At 27.4% G+C, this 26,579-nt stretch overlaps 1 protein-coding gene across 4 annotated transcripts in view; it reads left to right on the top strand.

Annotated features, from left to right (window-relative positions):
- The window catches only part of LOC107168741 (cell adhesion molecule Dscam2-like), a 308,280-nt gene that overhangs the window by 228,093 nt on the left and 53,608 nt on the right, over positions 1-26,579 (top strand). For all 4 annotated transcript variants that reach the window (XM_089215614.1, XM_089215615.1, XM_089215616.1 and 1 more), the window contains exon 8: positions 2,861-3,038. In XM_089215614.1, coding sequence (XP_089071740.1) covers positions 2,861-3,038 — 178 coding nt within the window. The remainder of the gene's footprint in view (positions 1-2,860; positions 3,039-26,579) is intronic.

The following is a 26,579-nucleotide window of genomic DNA, read 5'->3' as shown; positions in this document are numbered from 1 at the left end:
TGAATTTATAATTTTTTAATATTGAAAATTGTACGTTTATAAAAGTATGAAAAACGTATTTTGATTAATGATGTTTTTTATACATAATATTTTAATATAGCTAGTTATTGTTAATAACTTGATTAATGATTACACATATCAAACATAAAGTAAAGGTAAATAAAGCTAATAGAAGTATCAATTTTTATATGTATGAATATGATATTGTTTAAACGAAAATGTAGATGTTATAAAGCAGTCGTGAGGACTGTTGTAATGTATGGATCGGAATATTGAACAGCGGAAAATTTAATGGAATAGATGTTGATTGTATAGAAAATATGAGATTGATAAAGAAATTGTGTGAAGTGACTAGGCAGGAACAAATAATAAATAAGTTCGTAGTTTATAAGTGACACCATATGTTTACAGACAATATCATGGTTAATAAATTGTGATGGTATGTCATATTATGAAGAGAGAAGACTCGGATATAATGACTATAAAAATAGCTGTCAACAAAATGGGAAATCCTCTTAACTAGGACAAATGCTTACTGAAAAATAAATATATAAAAAAATTATTTAATGACACAAAAATATCTGATATGAGTAATTTTGAATTGAAGAGGAAGGTCCGATAGCAGTCTAAGATTAGGATTTCCGACACCATATTACAATTGATGTGTAGGGCGAAGAAAAATATGAATAATACATAGCAAACACAGATGATGAATTATTTATCAACGTTTAAAGTTGTAATTTAGAAATAATATTACCTTTTTATAATTTTATAATTTATCAGTTATTATGTTTTACGCCTATATTATTCGTATTTTCTAAAAGAGCAAAACGATTGTGTTCAAGTTTTTATTTGTATAAACGCATTACAATATTACTTTTAAAATATATTCTAGGCATATTAATAAGAATAAATATAAACACGAAGTAGATACTATAATAGGTTATATAAATACAATATTCAGTTAATTTATATTCTCAGGGAGGTTTCTTCTCTTCGTTTCCATGTCATGTAACGGTGTAGACTTCACCACATAAAACGGTCCTTTTCAGGACCACCAATCATAACACAGCATAAACAAAATAATACCATTGGAGAGATTTAGCAGCAAATTCAAAACCCTCAGATTCATTTTACATCCCCAACAAGTATGGAGATGGGTAAAGGAGACTATGACGAAGTAAACAACACCCCACACATATCTTGAAGTCCAAAAGTGACCCTATAATAATAAAACCCGTATTGAAAGTAAGCACAGGCAAGCGCGGTGGCACACTTGTGGTTTACTAATCGGTACGGATCATAGGATGTAATTCTTCAAGCAACGTAGTGTTCCATCGTAGTGTGACTACCATCGTCAACATTCACTGATATGGCGTTGTTACTAACGGGCTACGCTGCGGACCCAGCAGCAAAGTCACTCGTGAGACGAGGTGGCAATCGACGAACACGACGTTGTTACCTACGGACTACGCTCTGGACCCAGCAGCCAAGACACTCATGAAACGAAGCAACGACCGATGAATACGGCGTTGTCACCTACGGGCTACGCTCAGGATCCAACAGCGAAGACACTTGTCAGGCAAGACGGCCACCGCCGAACACAACGTCATTACCTAACGTTACGTTTTGTGTACAATTTACCAGCGGCTCACACGTGGTTTTGCACGCACAGTCAATCTATCATCGCGACTGACAAAAAAAGTTTTTTTTAGAACCATAAATTTAGTCCCACCCAAGTGTGCCTATTCAGGTATTCACTACGAGTACACACAACTTAATATGATTTACTCTTAAACAAGACCGTGGGAAAGCGTTTGTAGATCGTCCCATTTACATTGTATACATTTAATATTAAGTTTCCAACTTTTATATTTTTTGGTCGTACCTTTACAGGCCTGACACCACCGATTGCAGTTTATTTATTCAAGACAAATGCATGGTCAGGATATAATTCATTTTCATATATATTGTCATAACATTAGACTGGAATCAATAAACAAATATTATTGTGAAAGAACGAAAAAGAGTTTAATTATTCACGATTTTGGACTGTCGGAAAACGACGGACCACATCAGTCATTATATTTTATTAATTATCATCAAACAGCTAATTGTTTAAACTTATAGCAAATAGAAGTGAAAAAATATTAAATACATCTTTATATAATAATATTTCAGGGTTCCACTGACAGTGAAACTCTGGCCAAAATTCAACAATTTAAACCGAAAATATGAGGTCATACTAAATAGACTTAGAATTGGCCACACGCGATTCTCCCATGGATACCTGATGGGAAAATCCGAGCCTCCCATATGCCCGTCTTGCAACTTAATCATCAAACTTGTACTCATTCATTGTCAACTTTTTACTCAAGCCAGAGAAGAACATGCAATCCCAAACAACCTTTATGAAGCCATTGGACCTTATACAGATCCAAAAAATAATAATTTCCTTCCTAAAAAATTGAAATTTGCAACATAATATAATTTTAAGCTATTGTAAATATATAATATATTATAATCTAATTTAAAATATTATTATTACTACTGTAATCTAATAACCTTGTATTGATGCTGTAACAATAAAAAAAAAAATGAATATGTCAATATTGTTATTATTATTTTAAATTTGAACAGATTTTATTTATATTGCACATAAATGAAAAATTTCAAGATGCTTAATTTACCAAAAATATTATAACCCTATTTACAATATAATAATATGCATCTTCATATAAACTATAATATAAGTATTCCATATATTTTACAAAACATAATCCTCCCGTAATCAAACCGATAATAAGTTATCATTATGATTATTAGTTTTATTACATTATTATTTTTTGGTTTCTTATAGCAAATTGTGATCTGGTTGAAAGACGGAGTGCCTCGTAAGTCCAGTTCATCAACACCTCCTACTTACACTCTGAACGTAGATTCCGTGCAAAAAGACGATCAGGGCATGTACCAATGTGTGGTAACTAACAAACTGAACAATGAAATGGCACATTCATTTGCCGAGCTCAGGCTGAGCGGTGAGTAAAAACTTATACAAAACTGATTTTTACATAATATTATATAAACATATCATAAGTTATTATAATTATAATTAGTATACAAAAGGTAATAATTATACAAAGTTCGAGATTGATTTATTGTCATATAATTATTAATTACTCTTCTTTATTATGTCCACTATGTGGTATATAATAAACTATAATTGTAAGAAATACTGATTAATTTAAATAATTTATCAGCTAGTAAAAATGCACTAGCCTTCGTTTCATCGATGAGTTAAATTCAACTAATTAAACTTCTATCTACTTGCACCATCACCATCAGTTTATCAGATAGGTAGCTCAAAGATGCTTTCCAACTTTAGTACTGTCAAATCAATCTATAGGGTGGCACTACTGTATGCTTATTCATATTTCAATCCATTGTTGTAAATTATTTGTGAACACGTTTACTTTTTGTTAGCAAACATATTTGTATTAAACGTAAAATATTTAAATTGAATTAAACGATGTAATAATATATAAATATATACCTATTTAGTGGGTGGTTGTCTGACAGTACCTACAATATAAAAGTGTAATACTATTGTAAAACTGCAACAAATCCTTTGCAGGTCTCGTAGACTACAAACCACGATCTATTGTAGTTGATTTAATGATATGTTTTCTTTGTCATTGTCAACGAAATGTGCTCATTGCCGCAACCATAATCAAATGAAAATCCTACCAGGCCCTCTTTGAAGAACGTTTGAAGTAAAATACCTACACCACATACCTACCCGACACATGCAACGAAAATAATAATATATTGTATTACTCCGATCATCTGACAAATGGACGATAGAATGATTCAGAGTCTATACAAATCAAGTATAATCGATCATATTCGTGTGTTTTCAGAATAAAATCTGATATCTGGTGCGTTATAACTTATCGCTTTACGTTTATGTTTCGTATAGAATATTTAGCACTTAAAAATCCATTTCAATCTAATGTCGACTATATAATTTATAATCTGGTGTATCGTACATATACATATGATATCCCGGTATCGAGTAAATTTATTGATTGACCGACTCATCCGGAAATAATCCAAAAACTACTTCGATTAATAATGCAAATACGGTAATTATTTCATTGATTCCATAATATTTCCTAAGTTGCAATATTTGATCTATAAATACGAGGTTGTGATTGATGAACCAAACTACGCAAGTTTTCATTTTCATTACAGAGAAAAATATTATCTATAAATATTTATGTCCTTTATAAATCAATACCGGTAATATAAGTACCACGGATCGTATATTATACTTTGCATACGATTGAAGTACAAGATTCGTATAGTATTTCGTTTGAAATCACGGGAACCCGTTTCTGAAAATAAAATTCACCAACGAGCGTTTCTTTTACCATTTACAACACAAAGCTGTCGGTTATAACCCTTATATTATAAATTTATATTTATATAAGGTTACTATTAATAGCATACCAGCAAACGTAATATATCACCGTTACCCGATTCATACCCCTACTGAACTTTTATAGTTAATATATCCAATACGGTCATATACCGAGAAATAACCCGAAGGTATACCATATATTATATAGGCACCATCATATTATTATATATACACTATAAACATACTACATATTATTACCCATGTAATATATTAATATAACACACATCAAACCTTGTGATTCTGAAGAAAAATAATCGAGTTTCATTGAATCCGACGACAATTAGTATTTAGAGCTGTGTTTTTGTGTCACGTAGTTCCGTTTTCATATTGTCACAACGTTTTATGTATCGTGAATATTATTAATAAATGGAATGTACGATTCCTGATAGGGACGAATTCGATTGTTATGATGAGGTTTGATATGGAATGTTTACTTAGCCAAGACCGTAATATATAATACCCCGTGCTCCACTTGAAATAGATCCGTCATTTGTGGATCAATCAATGAGTATATCAATTTCTTTTTTAACAAACCGATCTGCACGTGTACAGCGTGTTGCTAATAATTGTTTAACTATAATATTTTATGTGTCAGTATTACCAACTGTACAAAAAAGGATACTCACTTGCCTCTTTTTACTTTTGGTTCCTCACTCTCCACGGATCTAATTATGAAGCAATTAGCCACCAGAAACCACACTCAAAGTTAAAGATTCAAGCATTTTCAATGTTCATAAAAGTGATGAACATTGAACACATACAAAAAAAAAACTACATACCACTTAAGCTTTTATAGTTAGCTACTTCGTAGAGACAGAGTCAAGAACACGGCACATATGATATCGTGTCAACGCATACATTAAGCAGGAAGAGCTGCATACATAGCATGTACTAACCCGGTTAACTGTAAATTATTATTAGCACATGACAAATGACTGCAGCCGCTAGATACAACATGGCAAGTGTACGAGTTTTCGAAGTATTTCGAACATTTTTGTTCGAAACAACGAACATTATACGGATTATTTATTTCTGATCAGCGAATCCATTTTTTTTTCGTTTAGTGTCTTTCTTTTAAATTTTCCGGTTGGAATTTGATCAATTAATTGCGGTTCCTATTAAATTAAATTTTTATATTTTTAACAAAACAGTTCATTAATAATAATAAGCTTTTATTATGGTATATAGGTAGTATGTGTGTTCATTGTTATTTAAATTTGTACGCACCTAACTAATGCCTATGCATATTTATAATAATAATAATAATAATACGTTGTCCCCGTTATTAGTCATGAAGTCATTCAGACTAGCCAACCAATACTGCGAACGTAGGTCCCGTGGGTCTCGACGAAGCGTCTTTCGCAAACTGTCAGAGGTCAAACGTGTTACGTCATCTTGCACTCACTGACGGTTTTAATCAGCTGCTGTGTTCATCTCATGGGTATATAGAACGATGAGAAACAAATGCGTGTGCGGTGCTAGCGTGTAGATAGGCACGGAGAAGTTTGAAGGTTGTTGTGATTGACGCGTCTGCGGCTCCCGGGAAGCCCCTGTGACTGAGAGTTACGAGAATCGTGTCGTACAAGGCTAGGCAGTTTTGTAATTATTTCCAATGGTATTTTCTGTTTAAAGTTTAGCAAAAGTGTACCACCAATAACATCATCGTTGTGTTTCCCTGAAAATTCTACACCTCGTGTAATGATTTGTAACAGGTACCCTGCTTCACGCAAACAATGTTTTTTTCAACATTTAAATTGGCTTTTTAGTTTGTTATCGAATGATGTGTTAAAATCTAGTCATACAAAAATCATACTTACGAAATCATTAACATACAAATAACGAAAATTTAAACGACATACTAAATCTACAGATTTAAAATTCAATAATATTTTGATATATTCTTGAAAGTTTAATTTATTAAACTATTAATGATTATTCACAGCAAATATTATTAGCTCGTCATAAAATTTTGTCCTGCATCGCTAGGCTAACATTTTGTTTCCAATTGTATATTATTTTCATTTTCAAGGACCTTGCTAGAATTGTTATACTCCTCGGCCTACCATCCTCAACTCTAAAGATTTGATTGATCTTATAGGACAAATGGTCAGAGACCCGACAAGATGATGTCTTATTATGGCCAAGTTTGAAAATAATGATGCGTAATATAATGAATCTCATTTCATGGAACTACAAACGAGATAATTCCTAGACTGGCATGACATAATTATCTAGAAATATTGACAATTTGGCTCTAATATAATAATTATGCATATTATTTACATACTATCCCACATATTGATTATATTATAGGGAATGATTCACCAAGCGTGCTCATACTGCCTTATTTTTAATTTAAAATACATATTTTGTTCGAATTCTGGTTATTGATTAAATATTGACTGAATTTTCAAGGAACAATAGCTCTTATAACCTTTAAGCTTATAATGATGAACATATATAATCTTAATCACATATAATTAAATAACCCAAAAATTATTTACTTGGATTTTAATGTGATGTATCAACATTCACAGAAAAATTATTCGATTAACAAATATTATTTAAATTTAGAAACGAAGATTATTGTTTGAAAAATTTAAATTTATTTCTGTAAAACACACTTCTTAAGTTGTATATAACATTTCAAGAATTCGATATTACAGCTTTTAAGCAAGAATACTTATTTTTCCAAATATCAAAATTTGAATAACTACTTTTTTAAGGAGAAAAATGAATGTGAATCCTTTATGAATCACTCTTTATGCAGGCATTCAATATTTTAATCATTAGATATTATGATTCAAGAGTTTTTTGTAATAATAAGTTTCATAATCCAAATTAAGGATTTTTGAATTTGTAAGATTTATTTTTTATAAATATTCTAAATTCTAAAACGTAAAAATATATGATATACAGTAATTTTTATATAATACGAAGATAATTTGAAATGAAGTGCAAACTTATCTTTGCATAACTTCCATAAATAATTTCATTATACATCATATATCTGAAGAATTCGACATTTTTATCAACTTTTGACAAATGTCTCTAGAATTATTAATAATTATTATTATCATATTAGTCTATATCTGTATTATATACATATATACCATTTGCATTTTACCTTTTTTCAAATTGATCATAGCTGCAAATTTAACAGCATATTTGACTATCCCGATGCATGTTTCAAAAACAGTTAGCGAATGAAATAACAAGCACTTCTAATAATATTCATGATTAAATAATTAAATGTACGAATGATAAGAAAGCTTATACTGTGTAATATTGTAACTAAACTGGAAAGTCGTTTATTAAAGAATAAACAGATATAATCAAACTATCATCAATGACGGAGATGTTAAATGTATAACCAATATACGTTTTTTGTTTTTAGTTCGTAATTATTAATGAACACAAATTTAAAAAAAAAATGGAAAATTGTATTATTATTTTGTATAATTAATTAATCTATCCAAAATTTTAAAATGTACTGATACAACAGTATGATTATATTTTTCAAAACGTGTTTTAACTTTTATAAAAATTAAAGCTTAGTTATACATGACATTCGCAATTTTCCAATTTTTAAATTATATTTTATAAATTCACTAAAATATTTAGAATCGATATTCAATATTTAATGTTTTAACAAAATACCTTCTGTTTTTATTTTCAAGCCATAAGATAATCATTTAATGTATTCTTGCCACAAACTATACAACTTAGACTCATCTATAGCTTATAGATATAAAGTTAGATTAACGAGGTTTTTACATTATAACACTTATGATATTTACAATATGCTATAGACGTATGTGAAGACAACTGATGTGAATATTAGAATGACAATTCTGTCAGTAAATTTTTTACGCTATTGTTGATTCACTCATTCTCATTTTACTGTGTAGTGTTAGTTGAATCATTAATTCCCGTAGAATGATGCAGATGGGTATTTAAACATAATCGTAAATCACATTTGTAATTATTGTTTTAATTTTTTTCCAATCATATCATAATATTTTGAAACACGTAAGTGGCATATTTGTTATAATATGTTTTAAATAAAGTATACTATATTATAAGGTATAGGTAATACTATAGTATGCGTAAACTATATCTACAGAAAACTTTAATCAAATTTTTTATTGTGATTTATGAGAAAGGGGCTTCGCACTTCAAACTGTTCAAATATTGAAGTTTCACATTCATAAAAATATTAATTTTTTAAAATAATTGTACTTTTTGTAACACAAAATGTGCTTTCTTTTAATATTTATTTTCTTAGTGGTTTTTTTTTTCATTTCATATCAATCAACACTACTTACTGAATTGTAAACATGAGTTATACATACTAACATACTCGTATAATATCAGACTTAATATTCAATTCAATTTACTTTTACTGGAATTTCCTAAGCATAAGGATTTCTATATTAATACTAATCTATTGATGCTATATAAACTTTTAATTATGACTGAGTATATTATATGCATTCAAATTAATAGTATAATTGAAACGAATTCTTTTAATGCATACTTTTTTCATATAAAATCGTAATTGAGAATTAAATAATTTAATATATTGAAAATAACGTACTGAAACTAAAATTAGATGTATTATTTAAATAGCTTAATATTAAAATATAATAAATGGTTTATATTACACGGTGGTGGACAGAAATACCATTCGACCTTTGTAATAATATATTTGCATATATATACGTAAATACCTTTATAATAATAACCATCTCGCAACAGGAAACATTCTCGTCGAGTTTTGTTCACTACTATGAATATGATATACATGTATTGTATCATTATAATAATATATAGTATATTATAGTAGCTACAAGGCTGAGGTATACTGGTGGTCTATCCTGAAACGCTCACGGGATTTACGTGTATTCCTTAAAGCGGATATTTGAAAATAATATCAGAACCCCTTTTTGACCGCCGTTGAATAGCGATTACAGGTTATTTATGAATGCTGGTGTAATACGTATTCGTATATCTTACATGAGTACGCATAAATATACACATGCACGCACACACAAACATTTTTGTATAGATCACTTTAGGTCTATTGTTTCTTATACTACGTGTGTACTCATAGACGCACTTAAACCCACATTTATTACAATATTAGGTATAGACTCTATACTATAGAGTACAAAATATACACGCGTACGCGTAATCGAATGCCACTGATTCTCGCCATTCGCAGTGTATTTGTGTATAATATATTATAATTTATAATGTATTTGATGTTAGGTTCATAGTATACGTATAATATCAAACAATGATACGTCTTTGTGATATTATGTACGCGTCCGATACCCACAATAATTCGTTGAAATATAATTTATTATTCTATATTTTTTATATCGTTTTAATTACTTGAGTATACTATCCACGTACTTGTGTTTATAATATTATTACATCATACCTACGATTTTTTTAATAGAATATTATAAAAATTTCAACCGGCTGAATAGTTTCAAAAATATTACCACTATTCTATATATTAACACTATATGAATAGGTACTATAATAACAATAAGTAGTAGAATAATATTGAGTCGATAGTAGAAATATTACAATTCAATTTCACGCGTTATATTGAAAGGTTATGCTCGATTTATATTATTGTAGCTTGTGGCTATAAACAAAAATCAATGGATCACCTTCAAAGTTGTGTATTTCAAAGTAAACAAGTTCGTTTTAGTGGTAATTGTTACGGGCATAATACAGCAAATTATCATATAAATAAATAATAAATATAATATTATGCCAAGTACGATAGTTGGAAGCGACACCAAAATACACGTTAATTAGGTGTGTACAGTAATATGTAAATGATTTTGGGCCCAGCTAATGTTAATATTTTGCTAAATAATATACTTTATATTCGTACTATGTTTGCAGTCAGAAATATAATATAATAGTGTACTGAATATAACTCAGAGATTCAATAAATTACTTTCTGCAAATAATAAATACCATTAAAGTCGACAAAATATCATGAATGATAATATATTATATAATATGACATATAATTTATACATTCTAATTTTAAACTATTTTTAGAAACATATCGACAATTTTGGTTAGTTTTGTAATGAAAACGATTTATTCTTACGTATGCAAATTACAAATTTAATACCTAAGTTAAATACCAAAACAAAATTAAGCTAATCTATTACTTTTACTAAAATATACATTTAAAAGTACAAATATGTGGAATCACTGATATCAATCGTTTTGTTATTTAGTGTAGCTTTAATAGTGATTTTTATTAGTAAAATTAAAGTAACCAGTTGTATGATAGATTTATGTTTGGTAATAATTTTATCAATAAACACTCGTTATATAAAAATCTGAAAAAAAATATTAACACTTTTAAAATATTTATTGCATAACATGAGGCACTACAAAACAACTATTTTTAAATAAAACTATATGTCTACTGCTTTTATCGTTATGAAATGTATTATTATTTTTGTATAACATCATTAATTTTTAATTTAATTTTTCAAGTCATAATTTTTTTGTTTACGATTTGTACACAAAATAATTTAATTTTGAAAGATATTTTGATTAAGCGTTATAATCAATAAATATAACAATATATTTGGATAAACAAAATGAAGTTGTGCAGTGGTTCCTCGAAAAATGTCGTTTCTTTATTAAAAATATGTTGTTTTGGAATGACTTTAAATAATGTAAAATGTATGTTTATTAACTTAAATTCTTTTCAATATTAGTAATTTAGTGTTTTGTATCAAATATGTCATCATATAAACACATATAAAACGGTGTAAACGGTGTAAACACAATATATCAACGCAAATTAAAACATTCATCTACTGATATCATATCACTTTAATAATAAGTTACCGTCCAAAATACCACCTACACGGCCAAGCATCGGATTTGCCTATACACTGCGCCGGCAATCGAATATAAAATTTATATAATATTCTGTAATATTATTGTACATACTAAAAAGCAGACAATATGATGAAATGGTCTGTTCTGCTATAAGTGTTGACTGTTGAGTGTATTTTGTCATTAAATACATTATTGTATTGTATGACGTGTACTAATGTTAAGCACAATGAATCATAGTACACAATAAAAATGATTATAAACAGTAACAGTTTGTCAGAAGTGTATTTCTAAGGACATTTTATTAAATATGTGTATCTTGTGCTATTCAAAGAAAATTGCATATTATAAAATAATAACTCTAATATTTCTTATATTATTTCAAACAATATACCAAGCTAATATTTAAGATTTTCATATAGGTAGCTGTATTATTAAAATACATTCTTGGTAACTGTGATTAAAAAAGTGAATATATTGAATTATAAAGAATTCCCCTTTTTATTTTTGTTAGTTTTTCTCAAATATTTCATTAAGCGCTAGAAAGTTTTTTTCAAATACTCCTCAATGCACATATAAATTTAATTTTCTACCAAATACCACAATTTTTCTATTAGAAAAGGTGTCTTTTGATATACTAATAAAAAATAAACATAAAAACATCGTAAAACTAATATGAATAGAATGATTAAAACTTTGAAATAAGTATTTATGAAAGTATACCTATGATTTACATCACACAGATTTTTTTTAATTGGTATTTTCTAGGAAAAAAACCAGTGATAGTACTAGTTATTATTTTATGGGAGATGACATATTGATTAAAAAATATATATAAATATGTTAAAAATAAGGTAAGTTATTTTAAGAGTCTGTTTACAGTAAATTTTAATGTTTATCCAGGACAATAGAAGTATAATATGATATTATATAATAGTAATTGATATGATTTTAAAATAGATCTGAAAAGGATTAAATAATATACACAACATATTTCAATAAAACATACCATGTGTTAAAAATATATATATTGTACATATTATATCATTTAAAATTTTAAAAATTTTAATTTTTTTTTTTTTTGTGGCAAAATACATTTTTAATTTCATAATCCAAAGCAATATAATTTCAAAGCACTTAATGTATACAATTTTAGTTTTGAATGAATAGTAAATAATAAATTAGTGACAAGTATTTAACGTTTTGTTGGCCAATGTAGAGGAGTTCTAAGGATCTTTAATCAATTCTACTGAATCAATGCTTCATAATTTTCAACAAAAATGTAACATTTGCTTCACCATTTACCGTTAAAAAGGTCGTTATAATTTAATACTAAAATAAGTAATTATTGCCACAGGACACTTCTTAAATGAAATACATATTTAAGGTATCTGAAAATTCTGTCTCAAGGTATACTAGGTAACTCCGAAAGTCAGAATTTGAATAAATACTTTATTAAAGGAAACAATATGAACGAGTGTTGTTAGTAACTCCTATTTAATTGAAATGGGTAAATCGTTTTAGTTTATATTTTATTTGAGCATGAAATATTTAAATGAGAATCTTAATAAACAAATGGAAACTAATAAACAGGATTTTACTCTGCAGCTTTATATTAATACAAATTATGCCAGTTGTATTAACTGCTTATTACTTAATAATATAATATACAGATTACGTACATACTCTGTTATTTTATTTTTATTTTAAACTTATCATAAGAATTTTAATCTATATTATAATATATTATAGAATAAGGTTAAAATTAAAAAAAAATTGTTTTTAATGAATATTTAAAAGAATTCGAATTTCCGGAATACCACCATGCTTGTTTCCAAATAAATTACTTACGTTTTAGTATGAAATATATACTACTCTTTTGAGTATTTTTCATTGCTTTCACGTTCATAATATACTTAGAATTAAATTATTACATCTATTTACATATTAACAACAACAACTGTAATATACCTACAATGCATGTATATGTATTTTAGTTTCTGCGTATTATTATTAAAAAGATGTTCGTATATTGTGTGGTAAAGAAAATAAATGGCCTTAGTTAAAATTTTTATTAATTTGGAACTCTAGAAAAAAAGTTAATTGTAAAGAAATACCAAAGACTAACCACATACCAAGTGCTTAAAAATTGAATGATGCGTATTATACAAAGTTATCGTATTCAGTAATTCATTTATATTTCACTAATAACTGTTAACATTATACATTACTAGCACATACTTGTCAACATGCCGAAGTGGCGTGGTCAGAAGATTATAACAGTGAATTAACGAACAACAAGGGCCAAATTTTATTCAATCACATCGACTTTAACGGTCACTGAAACTAAAATGTTGGAAATAAAATATTATATTATTACTGGCCAATAAAATGTCGTTTTATGGAAAGATTACCACAGCGTTGATGAGAATTAAAGGAGAAGTAAAGATTACTTAAGACAATTAAATTGCCTGCAAATAATACATAGATATTATTGGTCCATTACTTGTAGCAAGTAATTTGAAAGTCTCATCGATTAAACTTAAATTATAATTATAAATATACACATATATTTATCTTCTATGTAACAAAATTTAAAAATGATCGTAAGATACTTATAGCTTTATAATATATAGGTAACTATAGGTAATAGGTATGCCTACATAATATAACAGTGTAATATTATAAAAAAAAAAATATATTTATATATATTATATTATTCGAGAAACTTGGAGCTGACATTGAGTGTCGCTGCCATAACATCTGCGTTCACGTCACCGCTGATCGAGATAAGTGTGCCACAGCTGTTCGTAAAAAAACTTTACATTAAAAATAGAAAATGTTTTTTTTTTTTTTTAATTTTGTGAGAAGGTAATTTGATTTCTTTGAAGAACGGTTTATGACGAATACTTTTTTTCTCAACGGAGACAGAAAAAACATGTTATAAAAATTACTACCAAACATTTTTTCAAAAATATTTTTTACACATGATTAAAGTATTTTAATTAATTGGTATTTAAGTGATATTTTGTTTTGTTTTTTATGATTTTCATAAATAATAACAAGTAATGATTTGTTTAAAATACAGACTACATAAGACTATTATACCCTAAGCTGGGTAACTTAGCATTAATGAATTTAAAGTTTAGATAATTTTTAACTAGGGTATCTACAGTATAATTACTTAGATTTTTCCTAGTATAGCTTTTAACTATTGTTTTTACGACAGTACAGTTACTTTTCAATCAGACAGCTATATACAATAGAAAAATTAAGTTAATTTTTGAATAATTTAACTATTATAACATTTATAACATTTTTAATCAGGGATTTAAAATAATTTTTTTTAAACAAATAAATAATTAATAGGAGTTGACAATATCATGCGCAGAAAAAAGGTGACAATCGCACAGTTATTCAGCAACTAACAACGCAATATTGAAGAAAGTCATTGGTAAACACTTCATTATGGTTATTTAAAACAGATCATATTTATATAATGAAATATTGCCAAAAGACATAAAAGTGAGTATTGAAATATGCAATAGAAATTATCAATGATGGGTATAATATTATTTGCATATCAAAAATTAAGACATTGGTTTGTGAGAATTTGGTTGTGGCGCATTTTCGAGGCGTTTGGTAATGCGTTAGTGATAAACTCAAAAAGAGTCGTATTGTATAATAGTAGTAATATTTTTCAATACATACATATAATTTTATGTGACTACTGACTAGTAATTATAAGAAGTTGACGAATTTCTCTTCTCAAACTCACTATTTAAATTTAAATTAAACTTATGTGTCTAACACAATATACCATAATTTTACTTGAAAATAGTGACCAATAATGTAAAATTATTAAAAGTATAAAGTGATATCCACATATTATCGATAAAAATATAGTTTGTTATGATCACGAAAATTTACTATAATCATTACATTAACAAAATAATACTGTAAAGTTAATACTAGTTAATACTTAAGACGAAAAAATACGTAAAACATAATTTAATTTTGTTTAGCTTAAAACTACATAATTTGTGATTTTTACTGAATTAAGTTTATTATATTCTATTTGACTCTTTCAAGTTAAATTTATCCATCGATGTTTTATTGTGTTTTATCAAAGATCAAGATATTTATTGTATAAAATCACTTCAATCGATAATATCGATAATGGTTAACTCACGATTTGTAGGGTGTCTAATTTGTGTCATTATCCAGCCTATTTTTTCGATTTTATTTTTCCATACTGTTTATCTTTGGAAGTTAAAACATTTAATATTTTATTTGGTTCAAACATTTATAGCCAAGCGTCATCAAAACAGAAAAAACAAAATTAATAAAAATTTAAATTTAATAAATTTAATAAAACTTACAATGAAAGTAAAAATGGAAATAAAAATAAAAACAATCCATCCAAAATTAAATCCATTTCCACACATTTCAAATTGATAATTCCGATTTTATCTGACGCAACAAATGTCGGATTTTATTGTCAAACAATAGTGAGTTGACAGTCACAATGCTGTTTTTTCAACATAAATAGATTTTTGATTTTTCTCTCTGAAAATCCTTGATGTTCATTGTTTTCTTTAGAAATTTCCACTCTAAACAATTATATTGTTCTTCTGTAAAAAAAAAAAAAACATAGGTTGCGGTGCCCAAAACTATAGAAAATATTGTATGGTTGTTTGACACTGACATTGCATTTGGATTGTTATCTTTTAATAATAAAACGATTAATAGAAATAATAAAATGGTAGTAAATCCATAACTTGTTGTTGTTTTACGAAATTTTCGAGCCGAATCACTTGATACGTACAATTTAAAGATAATAAATATCACTCCTTAAGCTCAACCAAACTCGACATCAATACAGACGCTTTTATAACGCTAACATACAAATATAACCATTGGGTTATTTTTTATCATATTATTTAACTATAAATTTTAGGCTTTTGCAACTATATTGGAATATTCTAACCGTGAAAAACCATAAAATATATTACGTTGTGTAAATATTGAACACTTCATATCTTCATGACACTTACAATACAACAAAAATGAATCTTTTAATTGGGATTATTTGGTCGGATTCCAGTTCCTAAAAATCCTCAATGATTTTTTTTTTTATCACATAAATAAATATAATTAAAAACACAGATGTTTCTGTATAGTTTACCCTTAATCAATTTAAATCTACACTCTAAAATGATTAACAAAAACATATTCTGAATGTGTGATTTCATTATAAAAAATTAATTATTATTTTGTTGTGAACCATTTAAAAATATTATTTAAAAATAATAATATCATTGTTACACTATTTTAATTATGCATTATTCAAACACAATTAGATACCAATTTATTACAATATACCTATATAAAATATGGTTTATAATATTTGTTATATAAAATTATAATATTATAATGGCAGCAATGTTGAAATGAGCTATTCAAAAAACAAGTACTTCCAAAATAAATGTACCTAATATTCATCAAATACGAGTATAATACAAATTATTCTCACGGCAGTAATGTGAAAGCAATTCCCGTGGCGTCATCGGCGTCTGTTCAAATCTGAAAACAAAAATACAAAATATTAATGTATGCTATATTCTGGATAGGTACCTTAACATATATTTTAATAAGTATGTGATTTTAAATCATTTAAATTTGATAATGGATTTATATGGATTATACAATATTTTCTTTTAATTTGAATAATATTATATACACAAAAAAAAAATGAAACAACAATTTTCTATGCCCATCATAATATGCAAAATAATTTATTTTAGTCAGATTTACAAAACTTCAATTAATGCAAAGTAAATATCATATCCAAGGCTAGTGTAAAAAAAAACATCACACAAACGTTTCTAAATGCTTTTTTCTGTTTTATTTATTTATAAATACTATGAATATATATTATTTGATTTTGATATACTTTTAGATTCTGAGTGGAGCGATTAATGTATTGAATTTACCATGATGTGTGTGTTTTTTTTTGTATCTGTCATCATGTTTTGGGGCAGTAAAAGTGCTTCGATTTTTGACTTCTGTACCTCGTTCGATCAGAAAGTGAATCTAGTTGGTGCTTTGGGGGATCAAAAGTAAAAATAAATATTTTTCTAAATAATCGAGATAAACAAACTAAAAATTAAGGCAAAAACGGGTAGTTTTACGCACAATCAGTTTTCGACAAAATCGAGTTTGGTTTTTGATGTAACTTTGAAACAAATGACCATGAAATTTTCACCGAATGTTTATATAAGTATATTCTATCCACCATGCGATTTTCAAAAATTGTTGAAAAGTTGAATTATTTATAGGCATATTCAATTTTCGATCATTATTAGTTTTTTTTAAATTAATATCGATAAAAATTTATTTGTTGAATAGAAAAACTTGAAAATTTAATACAAGGCTTTTAACATATTGTTACAATAGCAGTAAAAAAAAATAATAAAAAAAACATAGTCACGATTTTTTTTATAAGCATTTAAAGTTCGAATTTTGACTAAATACGTAAAAATTACGGCAATGTTCAAATTATCTTAGATAGAAATTAATAAGTTTTTCTTGTTAGATCTAAGATTTGAAAATTTAATACAAGGCTCCTGAAATATTTTTACAACAGCAGTTGAAAAATAAAAAACATACATAGTCGCAATTTTTTTTTACAAGCATTCAAATTTTAATTTTGACAACATACGTACAAATCACTAAAATTTGCAAATTATTTTAAGCTAGAAATTCATTAAAAATGTTCTTTTTAAATCTAAGGTTTGAAAATTTTTAATAATCCATAACATATCCTAGACAGATAAACCGTCTCCACTCAGAATCGTTTTTCGTATATAATGTTATAATATCATTGGATTCTAATTTAATTCCATCCATTACAGTAACCCACTATTGTAACCTAGCTACTGTACAGCAGAGCGACATCCACGACTTACCCGCTTTTTTTTACATTTATTGGAATATATACAATCTGTAGTAATACCAGTTACGATATAAATAAGCATATGATTGGAAATGTACCGTTGACTAACCTACCCAGCAGTAACACTTGACTGATTTGCTATACTAAAATATAATTTTCACTTATGCATTTGTTTTGGTAATTATAAATAGGTTAACAATATTCAATAAAGAATTTATTTATAAAATATTTAAAATATATATTTTTGCAGTTTGTAATAATTATTGTAAATACGTCACAATAATATGTATAGGTAGTAGGTATAATTATTTTATATTTATATACCTATAGATTTTATTTTTATATTAAAACTACTAGAACAATAGTCAAATGATTTCCTATTTTGTAAAATTATATAATTTTTAGATTTTACTAATTTTAATATTCGGTCAAATCTTCACTTATTATTTTTCGTAGTAAGTACTCCCAACGCATATAATTAATGAAACAGTTATCAGAGATATTATTAACCAAAACTATTAAAATAGACATATTGCATTGTAGTTTCCATATGTTTTAAGGGAAACAATGGATAAAAAAAGCCCAGTAGAAACCTATAAAAGAAGGTCTTTTATAAATGTATAATATTTTTTAGTTTTTATATTTAACATTAATATAACATATTGTATACTGTATAGAATATACAATTTTTTACGTGCCTACCTACACTTGTAACAGGTAGATTTTTTTGTGCACCTACTCTTATTACAAAATAATAAGATTATCAATAACGAATTTGTGTTATAGCAATCATGATGGTTAATTGATATTTAATTTGAATAATGTAAAATAATTAACATGAATATAAACAAAAAGGTTAGCTAATACAATGACGTTTTGAATATAATATAGCTCGCGATGTCTTTTCATACGATTATACTTTCCCATTCATAAGTTAGACATATAAATTACTCACTGATGGCGGGTTGTTTTGTTCTGCCAACGATGTCGTCTGATAATCCGGGACTAGTTTATTGTGGTGTTGTCAATACGTTTAGTATTTCGATGGCCGTGATAGTACGATTGTAACAATAATTAACTTATACCGTCGGTAATAACACTCGTGATGGTACGACGAGATATGTTTATTCTAGCCTTACTATAAGAGGGAGGCCGAGAATAACAAACATTTTAAATTACGCGGTTGCAACGACGGCACTTTTACACGGTAATTATGACGGTATCACATGTTATACGACGACGATGAGATTTGTGATAACGGCGGCGCGTATAGATAGCTAAACTGCAGTATTTTCCTATTTTCACCTTCCCATGGACGGGTGGCCGAAAATAGGAAACACTAATAACGACGGCGACGGTACGGTGGTATACGGCTATTCTAACCTTCTTATGGGTGGGTGGCCGAGAATAGTATATACGAACAAATTACGAGCACTTTTATGTTACGAGGTGACGGTACGGCGGTGAGAGAGGGTACGGTGACGACTATTAAAAACAAAGGTCGGGGTGATACCGGTCTTGGCGGATCTAGGCCGAATGACTGCTCACCCTTTAACCTTCCTTTAGAGAAGGTGGCCGAAAGGAGTGATCAACACTAGCCAGCTACCCGCTCATACTCGGAGTCGGAAGAACGATGATTCTCGGCCCGTCGTGGTCTCTTAAATGTTAGTTGCCGGTGTTGTCGATGTGGCAGAAGACAGGGTTACATACGGTGTTTCTGGCCGTACACGTTGTTTGAGAATTCTCGATGCCGATCCACACACTCTATTGGCAATATCAGGTCGACCGCGCCGGTCGGGCGGTACTGATACTGCCGGGTGGTGGGTCGTAAGCGGTTTATGGTATAATAGGTAGGAACAAAAAAATAAAAATAAAAATAAAAAATAAATACTATTTAAACATTTGAGTTTGGTTATTGGATATAACTTACTTATTTTCTATTTTTATAAGCTTTGTGTTGATAGTAAATGTTTGAAAGACTTAAGGAACGCAATGACGTTTAAAATTTTATATTTAACTGCAACAATAAAATTACAATAATTGTATTTTAATACTATTGTCGAACGTATAAACCTGTTACCTCTGTTATTGTTGGTGGTTATTTTGCCACAACGGTTTTGCTACATTCCCACATATATAAAACTGTACCACAAATGTTTCGTATATTTTACATATCATATTATTTACCACCAAACTCGTTGCTTAGTCAGTGAAGTTTATATCACAACAGTGAGGTTCTATATTTTAAAAGATTTTCAAAGATTTTCATTGTTTGAATTTCTATACTTTGTAATACGATATATAAAGATGCTCACAAAACAAATATTAACAAATATTATTAATAGGTATCAAGTTAGTTATTTACCGTGATATCATATTCAACGACAATTCAGTGGCAGTCAATCAATAACGAAAATCGGCTGAATAATATTAGACTAGGTATACGCGTTCTTGTAACGATTAATAGTTTGTTGTTCAAAAAGATCATCAAACCCGAAGTCGAACCAACATAATATATGCTTCCTTTACTCTGGAAATGCTAATAACGAAACATTCTTAAAATTATTCAAAGATATTAGTGTGTCTAAATTTTGACATTAATACAAGAACAAACAATGCTGAATGATAGATGAAGTTCGGGTTTTCGAACGACAGCGTGGATTACGGTTTATTTATCTGCTTGATGGGAAAAATCATAAACATCTAAGGATGCTCATCAAAACGTATACACCTATATAAGTACATTAAAATATTGTTACCAACATCCAACGCGTATTTTCTCACCGAATAATGATTAGATAATCCGAAGACAGTAATGCATACGCGCGGTAGGTATATAGTGCACATTATCAGATAGTATACTACTGCTCCTTGTGCATTATTAATTATGGTGTGTATTCCTTCGAGATAAAATGTATACTATGATCATGTTAAATTATACTATTTGTATTATTGTATTACTAACCTAAAAGCTGCTAAATAAAAAATATAGAATTTCCTTTTATTCGTATATTATTCAAGCTGTATAAAATAAGTGTTTATTATTACAACCGATCCTCATTAGGTTCTAGAATACTGTAATGATGATTGATTTATTCATCAAATGATATAATTTTATATACAAATCAGATTTAGTACTTAATGTGTACTAAAAATAGTAAGCACTATTTGGTACGTCAAAACTCGTACATGGAAGTTAATTATCCAGCCCCAGTTCGTATTATATTCGACTATCCTTTCGTTGGATCGTATGCGTATTTTAAAATAGAACAATAGAACAATAATATCATTAATTTAATTTCCTGGGTAAAGCTCATGTTACCAAAAGCAATATTATTCATGTTGTGACAGAATTCTATAAAATTAACAACCCAGGATCATTTCACTCGCAATGTTAAAAATTATAACATGCTTACCGTTTATTGATTAAAAATATTATCTACACTGAATGACCACCTCTCACCGCCGCCGAAGAAATTAAAAAAATAAAAATATTTTTATAAAATTGCACAATGAATACGTATAATACTATGAAGCACGTAAGAATAAGGATACAGAAAAATTCCATAGGATGTGCAGTTTAAAAATATATTTAACTTTGATGTGTAGATCTCCAGTCACACTATTGCATTCAATCTATCTAATTTTTAATTATAAATAATTATGAAATTAAATAAATAGCAGAAATAAGTTCGTAATATTTTTATCTAATATGATTGAAACAAAATGATTTTAACAATCAGTATTTAACGAAACTCCAACAAGTTGTAACGAATACATGATTATTTGATCCTTTTTATACTGAGTAATCAGACCCACAATTTATAAACCTAACTTTTTCATTAAATAACAAATAATTATATATTATGTAGGTATATTAATTGTCACATTTAAGAGTGAAAAATAAAATAAAAATATGACATCGACCATTATTTTAGTAATAATATCAGCCACTATTTGGGTGTAATGATTTCAAATCATAGACGTATATATTACTTATAATATGACGTATAATAATATAATATTGTATACTAGATATTATAATATTGGCAAGATATACAATATACATTATATTTAAATTTCTAAATGTTGAGAAGGATGCATAAAATATATTATATATAATATATATTATATTTAATATTTATATAATATGACTACTAAAAAAGTAACACATAATGAAAATCATAATTTTTTTTAATTTTTCCAATTATAAAAGTTTTATTTTTTTATCTATGTATTGAATCTAAAATAATGAATTATATGCAGCGATAGATTGTGGTGAAATCGTTTTGCAGAAAATATTTTATGCAGTCTTATAACTGTAGTATATTATAATAACCAATATTGTTTTCAGCATTTCGAGGTACTGATTATTGAAATATAATATTATTGTATGTATCATATTTTTGGTACTCACATAGTTATAGTTTGTTACGAGTAAAATATATGAAATCATATTATTTTATCATGAATTTAATACCATTGGCATTCGATAGAAGTATGGAAACGGTTAGAAATTCTCGGCAAAATTATAATCTTCGAATGGCCATTGTTCAGAAAGATCCTTCTGTTGAATGCAATTGTTTCTAACGATAATGTGTGCGTCAGCTGACAAAACTATTTCAACATCTACAGGACTTTCAGCAAGTATATATATATTAACGGATAAATTTACGTGTCATTTTACGGTACAGAAGATCTAACTGGAATTAATTGTTTTCATTAGGTTTCACTACTGACTGAGTACTAACTTAAATGGACTTATGACTGAATTATCAGGTTCAAAATCGAAAACCATTGGACGAGACCATACAATTTATTAGTTTTATCGACTCAGAATTATTACCAATTATACGTAACACATTTTCAGTATCGCATAAATTGAATTTCCTCAGTATAATGAATATCTTTTACATGACAAAAGATTACAAAATCAACTGATGATAACATAGATTTATTACATCATGAGTATAATTATTTTATGCAACAAATCTAATTTTACCAATTCCCTACTATTACCAACCTCATTAATACTCATTAAATTACAAAAAACCATTAAAGTATCGTATTTTTATTTTTACTTAATCGTATTAATATCAACAACAATATGATCATATGAGGTTAATTGCATATTTTCTAGACGTAATAATATTAAAAAATTATAAAATATCACTCTTTTATTTTTTTGTAACCATTCCAGAAATATCATAATATTTAAATTTGATTAAAAAGCCCATAAAATAATACAAGTTAAACATGTATGCAATTACTTGAACGGATTATTTTTTTTTATTGAAAAACTTATACATTGTTACAATTTTCTATCCTAGATGATTGTACAACGATATTATTAATACCACAAATACTGACACTTCAAAATTGAAAAACAATTAATTTACAGCACAAAAGTCATGAATATTTTAATAATTGCATGGACGTTATATATTATTTAATATTTATAGTGATTGCGGAAATTTACATCAACAGGCAGGATTTTTAGTGCTAATCATTACTTATTTTACAGACAATGCAATTGTGACAAGTATATAACACACCTACACTGTATTGCCGCAAGATGTTGATTGTATAGACTATTTAATGGTGTTTTATTTTTCCGTTTAAACAACAAACTCAAAATAACGCAACACCTACGTAGGGAGAAAATATGATGCAGTGTTTCGTATTCCCCATCCTCCCATCTTCGTTGTGTCTTGAGTACTTTAAATTGAAAAATGTCAGCCTCAAATTTCTGTATACTTTGCGCTACCGTCTACTAAACGGTGACCCGTATTATATATCCTGAAATCGGCAAGACTTTATCAACAATGTGGCGTTTCCCGCAGCTCGTTAAAGTGCTCAGAAGATTTTTTTTTTTCAAATGCTTGCGATTTTTTTCATGTCCCCAACGCATGACGGTTAATAATTACAGATAAGTTGTACTCTTCTTTTTAATCATCCAACGTAGAGAATGGGGTTAATTTAATATAATTATGTACAATTTTCAGAAACAGTAATAATTAGTACCTAGTTAAATTTATTTTTTTGTACACAACGGTAAATTTACTTTGATGTGAAATTAAACGATGTTAACAGAGAAAAAAATATATAATATTATACGATACTATATGTACAACTGCATTGATTAACTCATCAGTTAGATTAGTTTATTTGTACATTTAATTATTGTTATATTTATAGTTAGTTTATGTCGGTTAGGTAAATAAAAAAATAAATGGTAAATATATATAAAGATAATAAATAATAATATTTATTGACTAGAAGACAACAAAAAATGGGTGACACTTCGGACTATGACTAATAGAATAATATACATATGAGTTTTAACGAAAATATTTTATCAAATATATTCTTTAATTTTTTTTTTAATTTTTTACCAAAACATTAAAAAAAATTAAAATATTAAATAATTGTAGTTCTTATCCCTGTGAGTCTTATTGAAAAATCAGAATTTCGATATCTCCATTATTTCGTGAGATGTCGCAATAGGTAAATCTTCACGGGACACCCTGTATGTAGGGGCTGTGTCACAATATCTTAATCCTTATAACCCTAATATATATAAAAGAGTAGGCCTTTATTATGTCCCCATATTTTGATGAAGCTATTTAACTTTTTTCCATTTTTTTTTTAACAGAGTTTTTCAAAATGCATTTCTGAGTATCATTATGGAACCCGATTTAATTTTTTTTTGGGTGGGGGTGGAAGAGAGGGTCTTTAAAATCATTTTTAAATATCTTAAGTTAAGTTGAAACGTAAAAATCATCGTTCATTACATGACAACGCTTTTAATAATAAAATATCAAAAACCAATGTTTATACGAATCGATGAGCTGTTTTTAATTCACCAAACAAAATTATACTGGTAGCAAATTCCTAATCTTGCAATGATTTTGAAAAATATAATTTTTATATGTCTATATAATCTATATACTAGGTTATAGATCTATGATCTAAACATTATATTGTTCATTTTCTTGTTTTTGGTTAATATATTATACAGAACTTGATGATGGAAGATTACACATGATATTTGATAATCTATAAAATAAAAATATTTAAATGATATAATTTAACAAACAAACGAAGCCTGGTTATTCTGTTTGTATAATTCTATTATTTATAAAGTTTTGAGACATAAGTGTGTAAAATACTATAATATGAGGTTTATACTTTTATTATATGAGTCGGTAATAATGTGGCATAAGGTCTTCCATTTATAAATCAACATTTGCTACCTAGGAATGTCAATGTTCTATTAAACGTTAGTGAGAAGGTATCATCTATCATATTAAATTATTTTAATTATCATTTAAAAATATAATAATAATAATATTTGTATGTTGATCATTATTTTTTTGAACGGCGTAGTGTGTAGGCAATATCGGTACGTTGGTGTAGAGGTGGATATTTTGGTGATTGCTCGAACTCTATTTCCGTAATCACATCTAATTTATAAGTGAATAATCAATTTAAAATTCGAATGTTTCATTACAATATTATAAATGATACATTATTATACGATGCGTACGTGATGAATATCTAATCAATTTTTAATATAGGTAAAAAAAAAACACTAATATTTATTAGTGGATATAAAATAGCTTGAAAACCAAATGATAGTTTCAAGTATACCTAACATTGTCAATAAATCCTTTATTCAGTTATAGGCTTGTTTGGTAGTTTGTTTTATTAACAAAGCGATGATATTAATTGCAATTTTAATGATATTACCAGCCGACAAAATGAAAACATTAATTTTTATTCATTATGAACAATTAATTTTACATTCATATTAAATGTTTGTTTTTGTGAGATGGAAATGAGATAAATATAAAATTCCCCTCTCCAAAACATATAATAATATACTATCAAAACGACCACCAATTTAAATAATAAACGCTCAAAACTATATTCTATATCTAACTTTATTTTCACTAACAGTACATTATTACAATATAATATCAATATTGACTATGATTAAAATTGAAAGCAAATACTACCAAAATACATTAATACAATATATAACTGCTTTATTTTTATAATGTATTTCATCTACCTACTGTTTCACATCAGCATTGTATAACAAATTATAACTCAATAATATATATTATTTATTATATATTCACGGGAACATAATATTGTTTAATTTCATCAGCGCAATACTACAAAATTGTGTTCTCCGAATTTTTGTTCCATTTCCAAATTCAAATTCCTTTCTAAAAATAC

The sequence above is a fragment of the Diuraphis noxia genome, unplaced genomic scaffold (genome assembly GCF_037042655.1).
Source record: "Diuraphis noxia isolate RWA-SAM2 unplaced genomic scaffold, SU_Dnox_SAM2 contig0001, whole genome shotgun sequence".
Classification (NCBI taxonomy): domain Eukaryota; kingdom Metazoa; phylum Arthropoda; class Insecta; order Hemiptera; family Aphididae; genus Diuraphis; species Diuraphis noxia.
Note: the sequence above shows the minus strand (reverse complement) of the source record. Positions and strands in the feature narration are given on the sequence as shown.